This window comes from Notothenia rossii (genome assembly GCF_949606895.1).
Source record: "Notothenia rossii genome assembly, chromosome: 3".
Taxonomy (NCBI): domain Eukaryota; kingdom Metazoa; phylum Chordata; class Actinopteri; order Perciformes; family Nototheniidae; genus Notothenia; species Notothenia rossii.
The window spans coordinates 8,778,825-8,793,552 of record NC_136901.1 but is presented as its reverse complement, the minus strand read 5'-3'; the positions used below and the strand labels follow the sequence as shown (position 1 = coordinate 8,793,552).

General features: G+C 42.3%; 1 protein-coding gene across 2 annotated transcripts in view; it reads left to right on the top strand.

Annotated features, from left to right (window-relative positions):
* Positions 1-14,728, top strand: part of nlgn4xa (neuroligin 4 X-linked a) — a 67,302-nt gene that overhangs the window by 15,427 nt on the left and 37,147 nt on the right. For both annotated transcript variants that reach the window (XM_079668851.1, XM_079668850.1), the window contains exon 3: positions 11,422-11,574. In XM_079668851.1, coding sequence (XP_079524977.1) covers positions 11,422-11,574 — 153 coding nt within the window. The remainder of the gene's footprint in view (positions 1-11,421; positions 11,575-14,728) is intronic.

Genomic DNA, 14,728 nt, shown 5'->3' with positions numbered 1-14,728 from the left:
TGCAGATGTCTGCCAGTATATTGTACCAGGTTTTGATTGGACCTGCCATAAGGGAGAAGGTCTTTAATACTCATCTAAAATACGCCCCCGTCTGATTTATTGCCCTTTGTCCAAAATGCCTCAATTTCCCAAACATACTGCACTATAACTTCATCCATTTACCCAACAGGGTTTTGAAAGGTTTTCATCAGAGCGGGACTGTGAAACACTACATTAGTCCAGACAGCAGCGTGTCTCTGAGCGATGTTTAATGGATTCTTGAAAGCAATGGGAGGCAAGTGTGTGGGGGGGGTTGAGGTGGACATGCAGGGAAGCACACCTCAGTGGCTCCAGATTGTGTGTATAAATCACACAAAGTTCAGATATATAACACAGAATGTGACGTGACCAAACAGCACTTTGTAGATACAGATAATGTACATTATTTCCCGTTATTTCTAAGCAAATGTGTGAGGAGCGTGGAAGACAAGGCCTCTAATAAGTGTGTGTACAATGTGAGCTCAGTGGGAGCGACACATCTATCCCAGTTAGAGCTCCCCGCGCTGCCCATCATCTTTATATCCCCAGAGTTGGCCTTTTCAGAAATCCGGTGTAATGTCAAAATATCCTGGCAGCCGAGGATCAGGGAGGGATTTATAGTTTTTACTGCACCTCAAGTGGGATGACAGATTAAGCGATGCCTATTCTTTGTCATCTGATTTGAAGCTGAAAGGAGAAATCCACCAGCGAGGAATATGCTGTTCCAGCCTTTTACATTTCCCGATGAGTTTCCTCTGTGTGTGTGTGTGCCCTAGTGTGCCCGTGTGTGTCTCCGTGTGTGTTTGTGTTTGCAAGCTTGGGGAGTTACGGTAACAAGATTTCACAATCGGGATACAAAAGAAGGAAATTCCCTTACAGTTACTTAAAAAAAAAGATGTTATCAGATTACTGGTACGTTTACAAGTATTACAATTTTACAATACATTTTATAATAATATAAATGTGCATAAATGTTGTTGCTTTACATAATACATTTACAAAAAACATCTCATATTTTTTTCTGTTATTTATTTGCATTGCATTTGATATTGAGGTGTTACAAAAGTAACGTAAGGTAATCAGATTACATTACTTTTGTGTTGTGAAACATTGTGTGAACAGGTAATTAGTAACACTAACCAGAATACATTTAAAATAACCTTTTCCAACCCTGTGTGTGTGTGTGTGTGTGTGTGTGTGTGTGTGTGTGTGTGTGTGTGTGTGTGTGTGTGTGTGTGTGTGTGTGTGTGTGTGTGTGTGTGTGTGTGTGTGTGTGTGTGTGTGTGTGTGTGTGTGTGTGTGTGTGTGTGTGTGTGTGTGTGTGTGTGTGTGTGTGTGTGTGTGTGCCTAGCATTACTATAGTTGTGGGGACCTAAATCTGTTTACACCAGGGGAGGGGAACCTTTTTCCTCTGGGCCATTTCAATTTTTACAACATCCTCCGAGGGCCGTACAAATTATTGGCCTCTGCTTAAAAATACTAAAATCACAGCCCATTCATTTGGCCTTTCTTTCATGCTGTGCAAAGAAAAAGCAACCTCTTAATCCAGATATTTTACCATGACTCACGCATGCATGCACGTGCACGGTTGTGGCATGACCACCAAAACAGAAAGATATGGACACAAGATGTGTGCAAATGTATTTAGTTTCCTATCCATGTGGACATGATTTAAGTGTGTGTGTGTGGGGGGGGGGGACCTAACCTCCTCTAGGGAAAAAAATAATAATCTTCCCTGGGGAGCATGCCCCCATTTTTTTAAATGTTGAGGTCAAAAGCATCAATCTGGTGCATTTTGAGAGCAACATGAAGAGATCTGTGGATACCTCTCTCAACACCCATATGAAACACAATTGTAAGCAGATTTATTTTTCTTTATGGATATTTTACAAATCACTCTCCTTTCACACTGTATTCTTGTTTATTAATAACAACTTTTTTTTTTACTGTCATATAGTATTTTATACCTGTTTACTTTATTCTCTTATTTTTTTATAACTATAATGATCATATAAAGATGTGCCTTTACCTCACTGGTTGGAGAAAAAGCTTCTTATATTCGTTAGCATAGCTAGCAAACCAGATGCTAATAACAACAAAGTTATTGACTGTATGATCAGTATGACAGATGAACAAATCGCCACTGGGCTTACAACTAAGACACAGCCACGCAAAAACTGCGGCATGTGTACGGCTCCTTATGGGTACTGCAATTTGTGAAAGTGCCGGAGCGACGTTCTGGTGCTCTCCAGCAGAACTGCACCCCTGTCAGAGACGAGACATATACCACGTTAGGCTCGTGTTGTGTTCACGGACCCTGACCTTGGCCAGGAAAAACAGGTACTCGCTTGTTTAATTTTGTTGCGGTCTAGATTTCATAAATGTTTTTCTTTTTTGCGTGTGTTTATAAATTACCTCGAGGGCCGTAACAATTGGTCTCGCGGGCCGTATACGGCCCGGGGGCCGGAGGTTCCCCACCCCTGGTTTACACAGTCATGTGTGGGGACTCACCTCCCTCATGGGGACATAATGGAGGTCCCCATGAGGGGAATCATTCATTTTAGGGTGAAGACTTGGTTTGGGTAAGGTTAAGGGTAAGGGTTAGGGTCAGGCATGTGTTGGTTATGGTTAAGGTTAGGATAAGTCTCCAGGAAATGCATGTAAGTCAATGTAATGTCCCCTGAAGTGATGTATACATGGTATGTGTGTGTGTGAGAGATTTATTTTAATGAGGGGGGGTCGGGAACAATACCAAATCCTGGAGTATGTTTTTTAATTGTCAGCCGCTCCCACATTAGCTGTGTTTTACTGCTCAACACTCGGCTCTAATGTGAAACCAGCGCCGTGTTAAAGCCGCATTTCCCTTCACTTCCAACAGCTTAATGTTGCAGCAGCAGCAGCCGTGATTTATTCCAAGGACCAAAATTCATTTTTCAGCTTCCTGTGCCGCGTCGGAGCGAGCTGTTAAATTAAAACACTCTTTGCAGCACTTTACAGGGCAGAGATAAAACGAGGTAAGCCGAGGTAAACAGAGAGCGGGAAACGGCTCCAGGACTACACTTTCCACTGCAGCTCGGTTTTATTTACTTGCATCTTGATGCCAAACACTTCAAGTGATTATGTAATTCGCAGGGTGTAAAGTCAGCACTTCCACTTTATGTGTGCGAGCCCGCAGCCCGAGTCTGAGAACGACTCACACTCTGCATGCAGTAATGTGAGGAAAAGCCTATTTTTCTGGGATTTCTCAAGGTTTTACAGATCTTAAAATGCTAATCACTTGCAGAAGAAAGCTATTATTTTTTGCAAACTGCAGTGATATAACAATAATATTCATTCCACAACTTGCATAACTCCACAACACATACGGTACATTTAAAATGTAAATAAATATAATTAAATACAATGCACATTTATTACTGTATGCTCCTCTAGGCATTTAATTTATTGTGGTATATACCATTTAAAAATGTAAAAAGTTTGATAAATAAACTTTTTACCAGATTTATTTTTTACATTTGAACAGTTAACATAAAAAAAAAACTTTTAAAAGTGTATTTTAATCCACATCCTTTAAAAAAAATGTTTTTAATTAAAGCATTTGGAATATTTCATAATGATTTATTCTAGTTTGTAACATTTCTGCTAGTTTGGGCTCATTAGAAGCCAATGCACGAGCATTTCCATTCCATGGTTTGGCTTATTGATAGCTAATTCACCTTGCTTTTGAGTGGTTGTGTATACGGTTGAATAGAGTTATTGTGAGTGGCTTTTAATACATTTTTTAAAAGGAATGTAATGGCTCGAACCCACTGACCCTCTCTCATTGGTAGATGACCATTTACTACGAGCCACGGCTGCTTCGTGTGTGTGTGTGTGTGTGTGTGTGTGTGTGTGTGTGTGTGTGTGTGTGTGTGTGTGTGTGTGTGTGTGTGTGTGTGTGTGTGTGTGTGTGTGTGTGTGTGTGTGTGTGTGTGTGTGTGTGTGTGTGTGTGTGTGTGTGTGTGTGTGTGTGTGTGTGTGTGTGTGTGTGTGTGTGTGTGTGTGTGTGTGTGTGTGTGTGTGTGTGGCCTGAGCAGATGTGCATGTTCACGCTCGGCCTAGTTACCCCGACATGGCACTAACCCTTGTTTGTGCAGCTTGCCCTCAGTGAGCAGCTATATTGTGCAAACAAACCACTCTGCCACATCATGCGCCTGTTGGGACCCATTCTCCACCATTTGTTGATCAGTGACTGCTGCAGCACACATGGAGGTGGGGGGGGGGCGACCATGCTACATCCAGTACAGCTCAAGGACTGTTGGGCGGCATGGCTAATGAGCGCCATCTTTTTTTGTTGTTGTAGCAGAAAGCCTCATTTATATCATGTCCGCTTCAGATCATCACAGTGATTGATTGATTGATTGATTGATTGATTGATTGATTGATTGATTGAAAAGTTTATTAACAGCTTGTATATTGGGTACAGTACAGTACAGCTCAAAACATACAATTGTTAAGGGGATGCAGACCAGAGAAAGACTTTCGTCTTGTTTACATCAGGGTCCCCCATTTCCAATTCATCATATCATTTAAGACATACAAGACATATTTGACATACAGATGGCTTATTTACAATTTACATACAGGTGTTTTTTTACATACAGATTGCTTACTTACAAATTTCATTTTAGATTTCGTTCTAATACATCCTAACCGGACATTTAAGACATACCAAGTCTACAGATATACAGTTAGTAACAGAGTCTAAAATGCGAGTATATACATAGATGGGGGGGGAAGCTGTCCATTGTACGACAGGTTGAGATTTGTACCATTACCGGAGCCAGTTTTGCAATGCTCTCCCCCGAAGGTGCTCTTTAAGAGAGGTTTTGAAGGTAAGTATAGTTTTACTTTCCTTTACAGTAGTGGGAAGAGCGTTCCACCTTGATGTGGCATAATTGCGAAACGTGTATTCCCCTTTTTTTGTGCCAAATCTGGGTTTTACATGATTTGTGGAGCTCCCTCTGGTGTTATGATCATGATATTCCTTGACCTTTGGGAAGAATTTTGACATGTACATGGGTACCATAGAGGTGTATTGGATCTTGTAGACCAGGCCCATTGCAAGTAGCTGTACTCTGTCGTCTACTCTAAGCCATCCTAGGTTGTCAAAGTGGGCAGAGGTGAGGTGGGTTCTAGATGAAAGGTCAAGCAGTAGTCTGACCAGTTTATTTTGTGATGTTTGAAGTTTTATTTTTAGCGCCTTGGAGGTGCTATGGTACCATGACGTGCAAGCATATTCATAGTACCCTTGAATGAGTGCTCCTGCCAGAGTTTTCAGGGTGTTTTTGTTTACCAGAGAGGAGATCCGGTATAAGAATCTAGTTCTTTGATTGACTTTTTTTATTACATTGGATGCCATTTTGTCAAAGGAGAGGTTTGCCTCAAGAATAGATCCTAGGTATGTAATTTCCTTCTTACTTGTGACAATAATGTCACCCACTGCAACTGTGAAGCAGCAGGTGGAATAACAAGCCTCCATTGTAGCTCCCAAGGTGAAGATGGTTTTGCCCGTACTACAAAACCGTTCCATTTTCTTTGAGTTCACCATTGTTAACGCAACATAACATTTGAAGGCATAAACACTACACTGTGAGAAATCTTGGATTAGGGTTATCAACATGCAATCATGTCCCTTTTTTGTTGTTGTTCTCTTTCAAATAAAAGGCCACTCGGTGTGATTATCAACATGTGAGTACATTTTGAATTGAACTTTTTGGTGTTTTTTTTGTCCAAAAAAGCTTCTCTTCTCATTCATTTTAAATGCACCTGCAGACCCCTTTTTTTTTAGCTCACCCTGGCCTGAAGTGCTTCTAAAGTGCACCACTCATTTAAACTACCTCATTCCTTTTTGGAGGTGAGAGGGCCCCTCTAAACAGGAAGAGAGCCCAATTCAAATCTCGTTTCAGCTCTGCATGATATTTTTATAAACTTTTAAAAGTCACTTCGACATTTCCTTTTTTCTTGCGTTGCTCTGTGAAGCATGAGCCCTATGTTGTTTTGACAGTGGGATTTTGTCCATTGAAAGGAAAAACGTCATGTCTTTTTTCCTTTCTCCTATTAACACCTCGCTCTGTGCTGGCTGATCTGTGGGGGCTGGCAGATGACTGCAGGTGGAAAAGACACTGGAGACGTTTCAGTTAAAGGCCACCGTTTGTCTTGCGGGTAGAGACATGCAAGCGGTGACATTTCGGAGTAACATGGGCATTTGTTCAGTTTTCACGGATGTTGCTCTGGCCATACAGTAGATGTTTGACACAATCCTCAGCGAGTTCTTCTACAGTTAGCATTAGCCAGCTAGCTCTGTGGGCTGAGTGTAGAGCTTTTAAAGGGGCCCTACTATGCTCTTTGGGGTTTCCCTTTCCTGTAATATACGTTTTTGTGCATGTTAATGACCTGCAAAGGACACATAGACTGGATCGCTCATTCGATGTATTCACTGGGATCAACAGGCATTAACGCAGGTTTTATAGCATTGGTATAAAATATTAATGGGTAATGTTGCTGATCTGGAAAACGAGGCTATGGAAACGAGCTTCTATTAATATCCAACACACTGGTTTATGATTATCATGTGCACACTGGTTCGACATCTACATCAAATTATTGAGGGGGGGAAATGGGATTTCTTTTGGCTTTCTGAGTGATTCGATGGGGACTCATATTTAATTTATCTTCATGCTTGGAGCAAAGATGAGAGAAAAAGTGACAGATACAGTGATACAAGGTAAATGCAGTTGGATTACGATTTGCTGAATACATTAATGTTCATGCAATTTTTAAGGCGATTTAAAACATGCAGCAACATTAAGACTATTTACAGGGGCATAGAAATACATAAAAAATTTATGGTTGAACAGATAAATTGCCTTTGAAAGACAATACAAGAGAGTAAGCAAGCAATTTAAGAAAATAAGGAAATGATCTGCCTCTGAAGAGCAAGTGCATATAGCATTGGGAAAAAGAAACAGCTTTGATTTGTTGAATATAATGTTTTTTTTTAATAATACGCTGAAAAGCAACCAAAGGGAGATCTAAAGTTGTTGTTTTGTGAAGTATTTGTGATTTTATGTGTGTTTGGCTGATTTTACCTCAGTGTTACTCAGCCCTTTGTTGCTTTATGACTTTGCAGCACCACTTTAATATTCCTGTGCTTAATGATCTCACATGTATCCTCCGCTGCTGTGGATCAGGTGCTAATTACATGCAAATGTGAACACAAATTGAATGAAAGGTGCAGTGCACTTTATAAATCTGGCCCTTGGTGGTTTGTTGGCCGGCTCCATAGAGACAATTGTCCCTAATAGAGGATCAGTCTGGTGTTATTCCATAAAATTGAATCTCATTAAAAGACTTTCTGACTCTTGTCCCTTTACCCTTTCGTTCCTACTGAAACAATAATATTTTATAAACAGCTCACAAGTATAATTTTTCAGAGGCTCAGCAAGAATCTGTGCTAGATGTATTACGACTACTAAGATATCTTGATTTAAGCTTATAAACGGTCCACTATGTTGGAAGTCTTGCCGTTTTGGTCCGGTTTGAAAACATCTTTTAAAAAGATATTTAAAAGCCACAATTTCCTCTGAGGGAATTACGCTGGTTTGGAAACACCATAATATATATTTGATTTGCACCAACAGATGAAGCATAACACCTGAAATTAGAAGGGCCAGATCTTTAAGAGACGGTGATGTGTTGTTAAAAATGAATAAAAGTGCACCATCTGCCCACAGCTGGTGCGGAAAAAGCCAATATGCCCGTTGGGATAGCAAGGAAAACCAATATTTAATTTCAGGCAGATGTGTTGAGCACAGGTTGTGTGTAATAGAAATAAAAGAAGCAGTTTCTGCCGGGCCGCATGAAAAGAACAGGGAAGAAGAGAGACGTCTGAATAAAGAGCATCTTCAGGCTTAACATTGTTCCAGGAGAGCACGCAGGATCGATGCCCCCTCACTGTTTGAACATCTGCAGTGGCAATGAATTACTGCTGATGATCCCCTGTGGCCCCCCCCCCCCCCCCACACACCGCAGCACTGCAGACCACCTCACACTCGAGCTTTTGTCTCAAGAATTTGGTCTTCTATATGAAATCCACCCTCTATTATATTTAACCAATTTATTTCCCTTGAACAAGTAGTGCTAAGGGAATCACAGGAAATCCTTATTTCAATTAAGTTTCAAAGCTAATTAACTCTTATACAGGAGTTATTATATTTCCCATGCATGTATATACTATTGTTTGTCTCAGCAAAATATCAATGTCAGTCATATGCAGGGTATGTGTCATATTTGTGCTTGTGTACACACTTTGGCAACGTGACGATACGTCCAATACTGGAGGTTTTGTATTATTTACTCTATGGCCACAGGTTTGTTTTTGCTATTTTGTGACCGTGGACAGTAGTCAGCGTTTCAGCAGAACTGCAGAGAGGCGGATGTGTGGAGGGCAGGCGGGGACAGACGGAGCTGATGGCGGTGACAGTGGGTGAGGCGACAGGGGACACATTTTACATCACCCGTGTTAACTGCCATTTGTATTCGTCTGGCTTACAGTGGGAAGCGATGGAAAATGCAGATAGACCCCCTGGAACAAGCTCCGTCGCAAACACCTTCCCCCCTGCCCATATAAAGATGAGTAATGTGTGCAGCCAGTGGAGGAATATTTTATCCCCCCGGCCCGGGTGGCAGTGATGAATGTCCCGGGCCGACTCGCTGCACAGTCACAGCCCCGTAGACCCTCGGATAGTGAGAGGGGGGGGGGGGGGGGGTTACTTAAAGCAGTTTGTTTCTTAGGTTCTAAGTGCACTCCACACTGACAGGATCTGGACACAGTGCCCCAAGGCCAGCCTCTCCTTCCCCACAACACGCGGCTCTAAATCTGCAGGCCATCTCTCCGTTTTATCAAAGTGCCCCCTCCCCCCTCCCAAAGAGACGGGTAGTAACAGTCTATTTGCCTGTTTGCTTGATGGAGAGTCGGCGCAATAGTTGTGTCTGCGCCCTCATAGGCCTGCGGCGACCGTCAGATGCGTATCAGTAAGAAACTATGACAACTTAATGGCAACGCGCTTGTTTTATGTGCCTCTTCAAGGTTGTTCCCGCCCGCCCACTCTGCTCCAACAGGGTAATGTTGAGCTGAATGACAAACAAGAACCAGCTGGGAGTCCGGCCTCTGTAATCAGCTGGCCGGTGTTTAACCAGCGTCAACGTGTCCGGGTCAGTCCAGGACACAGACCCCAGCTCTTCCTTACACCCGCCACCCCCCCCCCCCCTCCCTCCTGCTTGGTTGAAGGATTAGCAACCCACTCAGAGAACAGCGGAGATTAATAACCTGTCACTGTGGGTTGTTTTCCACTCCTTGCCTCACTGTTTTCTTTTGCGGAGGAGGACAATGATATACTCCTCCCGCCCTTCACCTCCCTGGCCCCGTTGCTCTCTGCCAGCCCCTCTGAATGTACAGTATGAAAGCAGCAATGATACTTAAACAACATCCTGCAGTGCCCCTGGCCTACGTGGAGCACAACTCATAGAAATGACCACCGAAAATCTATTGAGTTTTAGTAACAGGAAGACCCATGCAGATCAGAAAAAAATGAGATGGTTGTCAAATCTTTCTGTTTTACTTTATGACTTCTTCCCTCTGGCTGGCTGCGATGCATGGTTTTGCAGGTCAGCATGAACGAATAAAAGCCGGTACTGACAAAGGAAGAGTAAGAGCCATTAAGGAGAGATGGGATTACCTGCACTATAACTGCTCACTCAATTCTGTACATCTACACAGCATTTATTCATATATATTCATACTGGGCCCTTTTTGCTTTATTCGAGCTTGGTTAAGCTACTTCCTGTTCTAATGTTTACCATAATGACAAATCCAGTCAAATACTGGCAGGGTTAGAGATTGTCGATCATTCCCCAAGCTCATTGGTTAGGGTTATCCAATCGCCTTACCCTACACGAAATTGGGAGGGAATAATTGCAAAAGGGCATGTTTTCAAATGTTGTCAACGTGTGACTTAATTTCACCATTTTTCTAGAGGTCCATTTAAATGTTTCCACCTAGTTTACACGCACTGTCTACTTTAAACATTAGATACAACACATTTGATATTCATAATACATAATATCACATTGAAATATCCCACTATAACACAAGACTGGACAGTTAACTGAATATCGCTCTGGCTGGCCGGCTCCCCTCTCAGTTGGACATTTCCTCAGCAGATGCCCTCATCCCGGATGACATTTAGGGGACGTCCAACAGCCTGATGGGCAGGGCCGGGATAATGGCTTCTCTCAGCTGTTGCTCCCAGGCAACCCAAGCTTACTGTGGTGCATGAGAGACTCTGGGCCATGTGAGGACAGCAGCAGAGAGACTTTGGATTTTCTCAAAAATAAATGTCAATTGATGCTGAAAAGAGTTCCTGATGCTGATTTATTGCCAACCCCAGGATTTATATCTTCTCCTTCAATCTTCTGTCATGCAAAGGACCCACTCTTAATGCATAATCACCACCTACACATGTACTAATCACCCCGGCCTAATCACAAATAGAGAGGATCATCAACAAGGTATTCATCTGGCCTAATTGCAGCGTTCCCTGCAAATTACAGCGAGAACAAATGGAGCAGGCAGGAGGGGAGGAATAAGTAGAGAGCAGCCTTAGAAAGTCTTATCAATCTGCCTGAAAAGTATATCTCCAACACCATCTATCCCTCTTAAATATGATCCCTGTGAAATGAAGAAAGGTCAAGCTATTTTCCTCATTGTGTAGACACTGAGGCTGTGTTTGCTTGTTGATAGCATCATCAATTATTAACGTCGTCAAAGTTTCCTACGCAACTATATGCCTCCTGTGCTTCGTTTAAAACACTGTAGCCCGGGAGCAGTGGAAGATGTATTTGATCTTTTAATAAAAGCCACCAAATGCCCAATTTGTGCATATGGATGAAATGGTCGCCTATGTGTGTCTTTCAGTTCCCCTGTTGTATCTGTGCATCGTGTCTTTCTTCACTTCCCCATTGTGGATGTTTTGCTTCAATGCATGGCTGTGTTGCAAAACATTGCAGAGACAAAATCCCCAATAAATCAGCCAGACTTATACACAGTAGTCCAGCCCATCGCTTCAGTTATTGACTAGTGCAGTGCCTGTTGCTGATGTGCTGACTAAGTCTATATAAAATACAACAAGAAACCTCCCACACAAAAGTATTTCGGGATCCTGTATGTGTTGTGTTTATCTGCGGATATGTCATTGTTGTTGATGTATTTCATTGTAGGCTATTTTACTGCTTTAGTATGCGTTCATTCATCCACAGCACACAAGATACTTATATGTCTTCATTTTCTCCTCGTCTTTGCAGATATCCACGATGAGAACGGCTTGAAGCCCGTCATGGTTTACATCCACGGGGGCTCCTACATGGAGGGGACCGGCAACATGATTGACGGCAGCATCCTGGCCAGCTACGGGAACGTCATCGTCATCACCATCAACTACCGGCTGGGAGTCCTGGGTGAGTCCACCGAGGGGGAGGAGCTTTAATGAGTTCGGAGGAGGCCGATTGAGTCAGAAAGCGAGTTATTGATTCACTGACTAAATGGCTCCCACTGTGTGTGTGTGTGTGTGTGTGTGTGTGTGTGTGTGTGTGTGTGTGTGTGTGTGTGTGTGTGTGTGTGTGTGTGTGTGTGTGTGTGTGTGTGTGTGTGTGTGTGTGTGTGTGTGTGTGTGTGTGTGTGTGTGTGTGTGTGTGTGTGTGTGTGTGTGTGTGTGTGTGTGTGGTTTTCAATTGGCGTACATGCAGGGAGAACCCTTCTTAATCTGCTTTCCACTACATTTTTTATCTTTGAGAGCTTGTATCATTCTCATAAAGCAGATATATAATGCAGCAGGTTAACACACACACACACACACACACACACACACACACACACACACACACACACACACACACACACACACACACACACACACACACACACACACACACACACACACACACACACACACACACACACACACACACGCTATTCTTGCTGTTGATTGCATCTGTGGGTGTTTGGATTTTCTGCCTACAGCTATATGGGTTTTCTTTCTCGCGGTGCCAATCAGCTGCTCCTGGCATTTTGCGAGATCATTTGTATTTTTCTGCATTCTTCGCTTTATTTCAAATGCTTGTATTCAAATGTAGCCTCAAATGACTCCGAAAGCATAAACTAATCACATGCAAATTAGGTTTGGACTTACACTTTTAGACTTTCCAATTACTTTAATCATTGTGCAGCATCAAACAGCCTCGCAAATTCCACGCTGGGAAAATGGATCTGTAGCGATGGAGCCGGTATCTGCGACGCAGCGCTGTGCATCTTATTTAGCTCCTTCTTTAAGATGAAAGTGCTTTCTGGCTCACACAGGGATACTTTATCTTGCCTTTGACATGAAGGTTTGGGTTCTGAATGTCTGTTGCCCGAGACAGAGTCGCGGAGGAGGCGGATAACATCTCACATTTTCAAGGAAAGAGTTTGGGAGCGTTGCTATCTCCTGACACAACAGAGCCACCAGCTGAAGACATTTAAAAATTGAAGGCAGTATATGTTTTGCTCATTCTAAGTGTAACAGAAAACGAACCTGTGTTACTATTTATACAGTCTCATCTTTGGTGGTCTATTGGAACTCCCGGCTGTACATTGAAGTCTTTTGTTGTGCTGTTTGAGACCAGCTTGTATATGAAGGGTAAAGACAGTGTGAATTCTCAACTAAGAGCTTAAAATGTTGCTTGAAACACTTTTAGAACTGTAGTGTGTTTACATGAGGCTTATCTTGTTCAGGAATATATTCAGGACATGCTGTTTAGAGAAACTAGCTATTGATATTCCCTGTGTAGGCTCTATACATTGACTATAGATATACACACAATAGTTTATTCCGGTTTCTTAAAATGCAGAACATTTAAACGGATTTCCAGTCAATGTTAGCACTATCACACATCAAAGTTCCTTCTCAATCCTGGAGTTTGCCATGAGCTTGGGCCTTGTTGACTTTTCTTTTCTGGTGTAATGAATAGTTTTGTGTGATGGCCTCTTTCTCAAGATACTTTCTCAAATATCCTCTAGGCCAACAGGACTCCTAGGAATGTAAACAGGCTCTTGCAGCACAGATGTCAAACCAGATTATTTAATCACGTATTGAATATAGATACCAAACCTTAAGCTTTTATAACCTCCAAATTGTTCAAAAGTGACTCAAACAAGCATTTCCTGATTTAATACCAAAACGATATCAAGAATGTGTGTGATCATACAACACGCTTAAAGTTAAGAAAGGATAGGTGATGGTTAGAGAAAGTGCATTGATTGTCAGAAGGAAACAGGAGACTGTGAGGGTGTGATTTGAAGTAGGCCTAGTTCTAATCCGTTTGTCCCTCTGTGAACTCAAAGTCACCGGACTCCATTCTGAGTCATAAATCTCACAGCCACTAGAGAGCTTTGCCACATGAAAATAAACAGATGCCATTTTTGGACCATTGGCTGGAACATCTCACGCTGCCATTTGTCTCAATTTAAGCACTGCTGCCATATTGCTGGAGCACGACTCCATAGACAATATGGAAAAGGCCTGTTGTTAATTTCTAAAAATGGCGCTGCTTCTGAGGATATTAACCCTTATAAAGCACATGTTATTTATCAGCCTACATGGATATGATCACAATCCTGATGTGGTCCATTGTTGAAGTGAAGCTACTCTACACCCTTATGCTTATTGCTGCTACCTTTACTGCACTCTGCTCTGCTTACCATTCGTTATGAGGCCAGGCTGTCTGCACCAGGCGCTATATTTAGTTGCCTGAGAGCCGGGGGGGGAGAAAGGTGTTCTGGAAAAGTGTGCACCGCAGAGAGGAGAAAGGAGATGAAGCGGGAGACAGAGGGACGGAGAGAAAGAATGCAGATGAGGACTCAGATAGGAACGGAGAGAACAGCAGAGTGACAATGTAAAAAATGGCGATCTTGTCAGGCTGCAGATTCTGATGTAAAATCGCGTCCGTCCACCCAACAAAGTGACAGAAAAAGAGTGTTCCGTCTCCACTAATTGACTTACAGAAGATTCACCCTGTGTGCTGGTAATAAATTGTCGCAGTCACTGGAGGGGAAGCCATCTGTGCGCGGAGAAGTGACAACACTTAAGCCTGTGAGCCAACACAGCGGCAAGCAAACTGAACCGGACTCACTGCTGCTGGTCGCTCCCTTTGGTACCATTCTGCATAAAGCACTACTTTCAACTAGAAGAGTCTATCCCTACACTGTAAAATGTTTGGCTGTAAAATTACAGTAAATTACTGGCTACTAGTTGCATGGATTTCACAGTAATTTACTATACATATTTCACAGTAATTTAATGTAAATATTTCACAGTAATTTACTGTAGATATTTTACAGTAAATTAGAATAAAAGTAAAACTAAATACTGTGACTTTACAGTTGCCATGCCCATGGAATTACTGTGATATAGCAGTACAGAGCTGTGGTATTATGGTACCTTGCTGTACATAAATTACAGTAATCACCTGCATTTTCACGCGTTTACTGTAGAAGTAATGCAACACAGTAGCCAGTAACTTACTGTAAATATAAAAATGTAAATAATACGATAATATAGAGCTGGACATATGACGA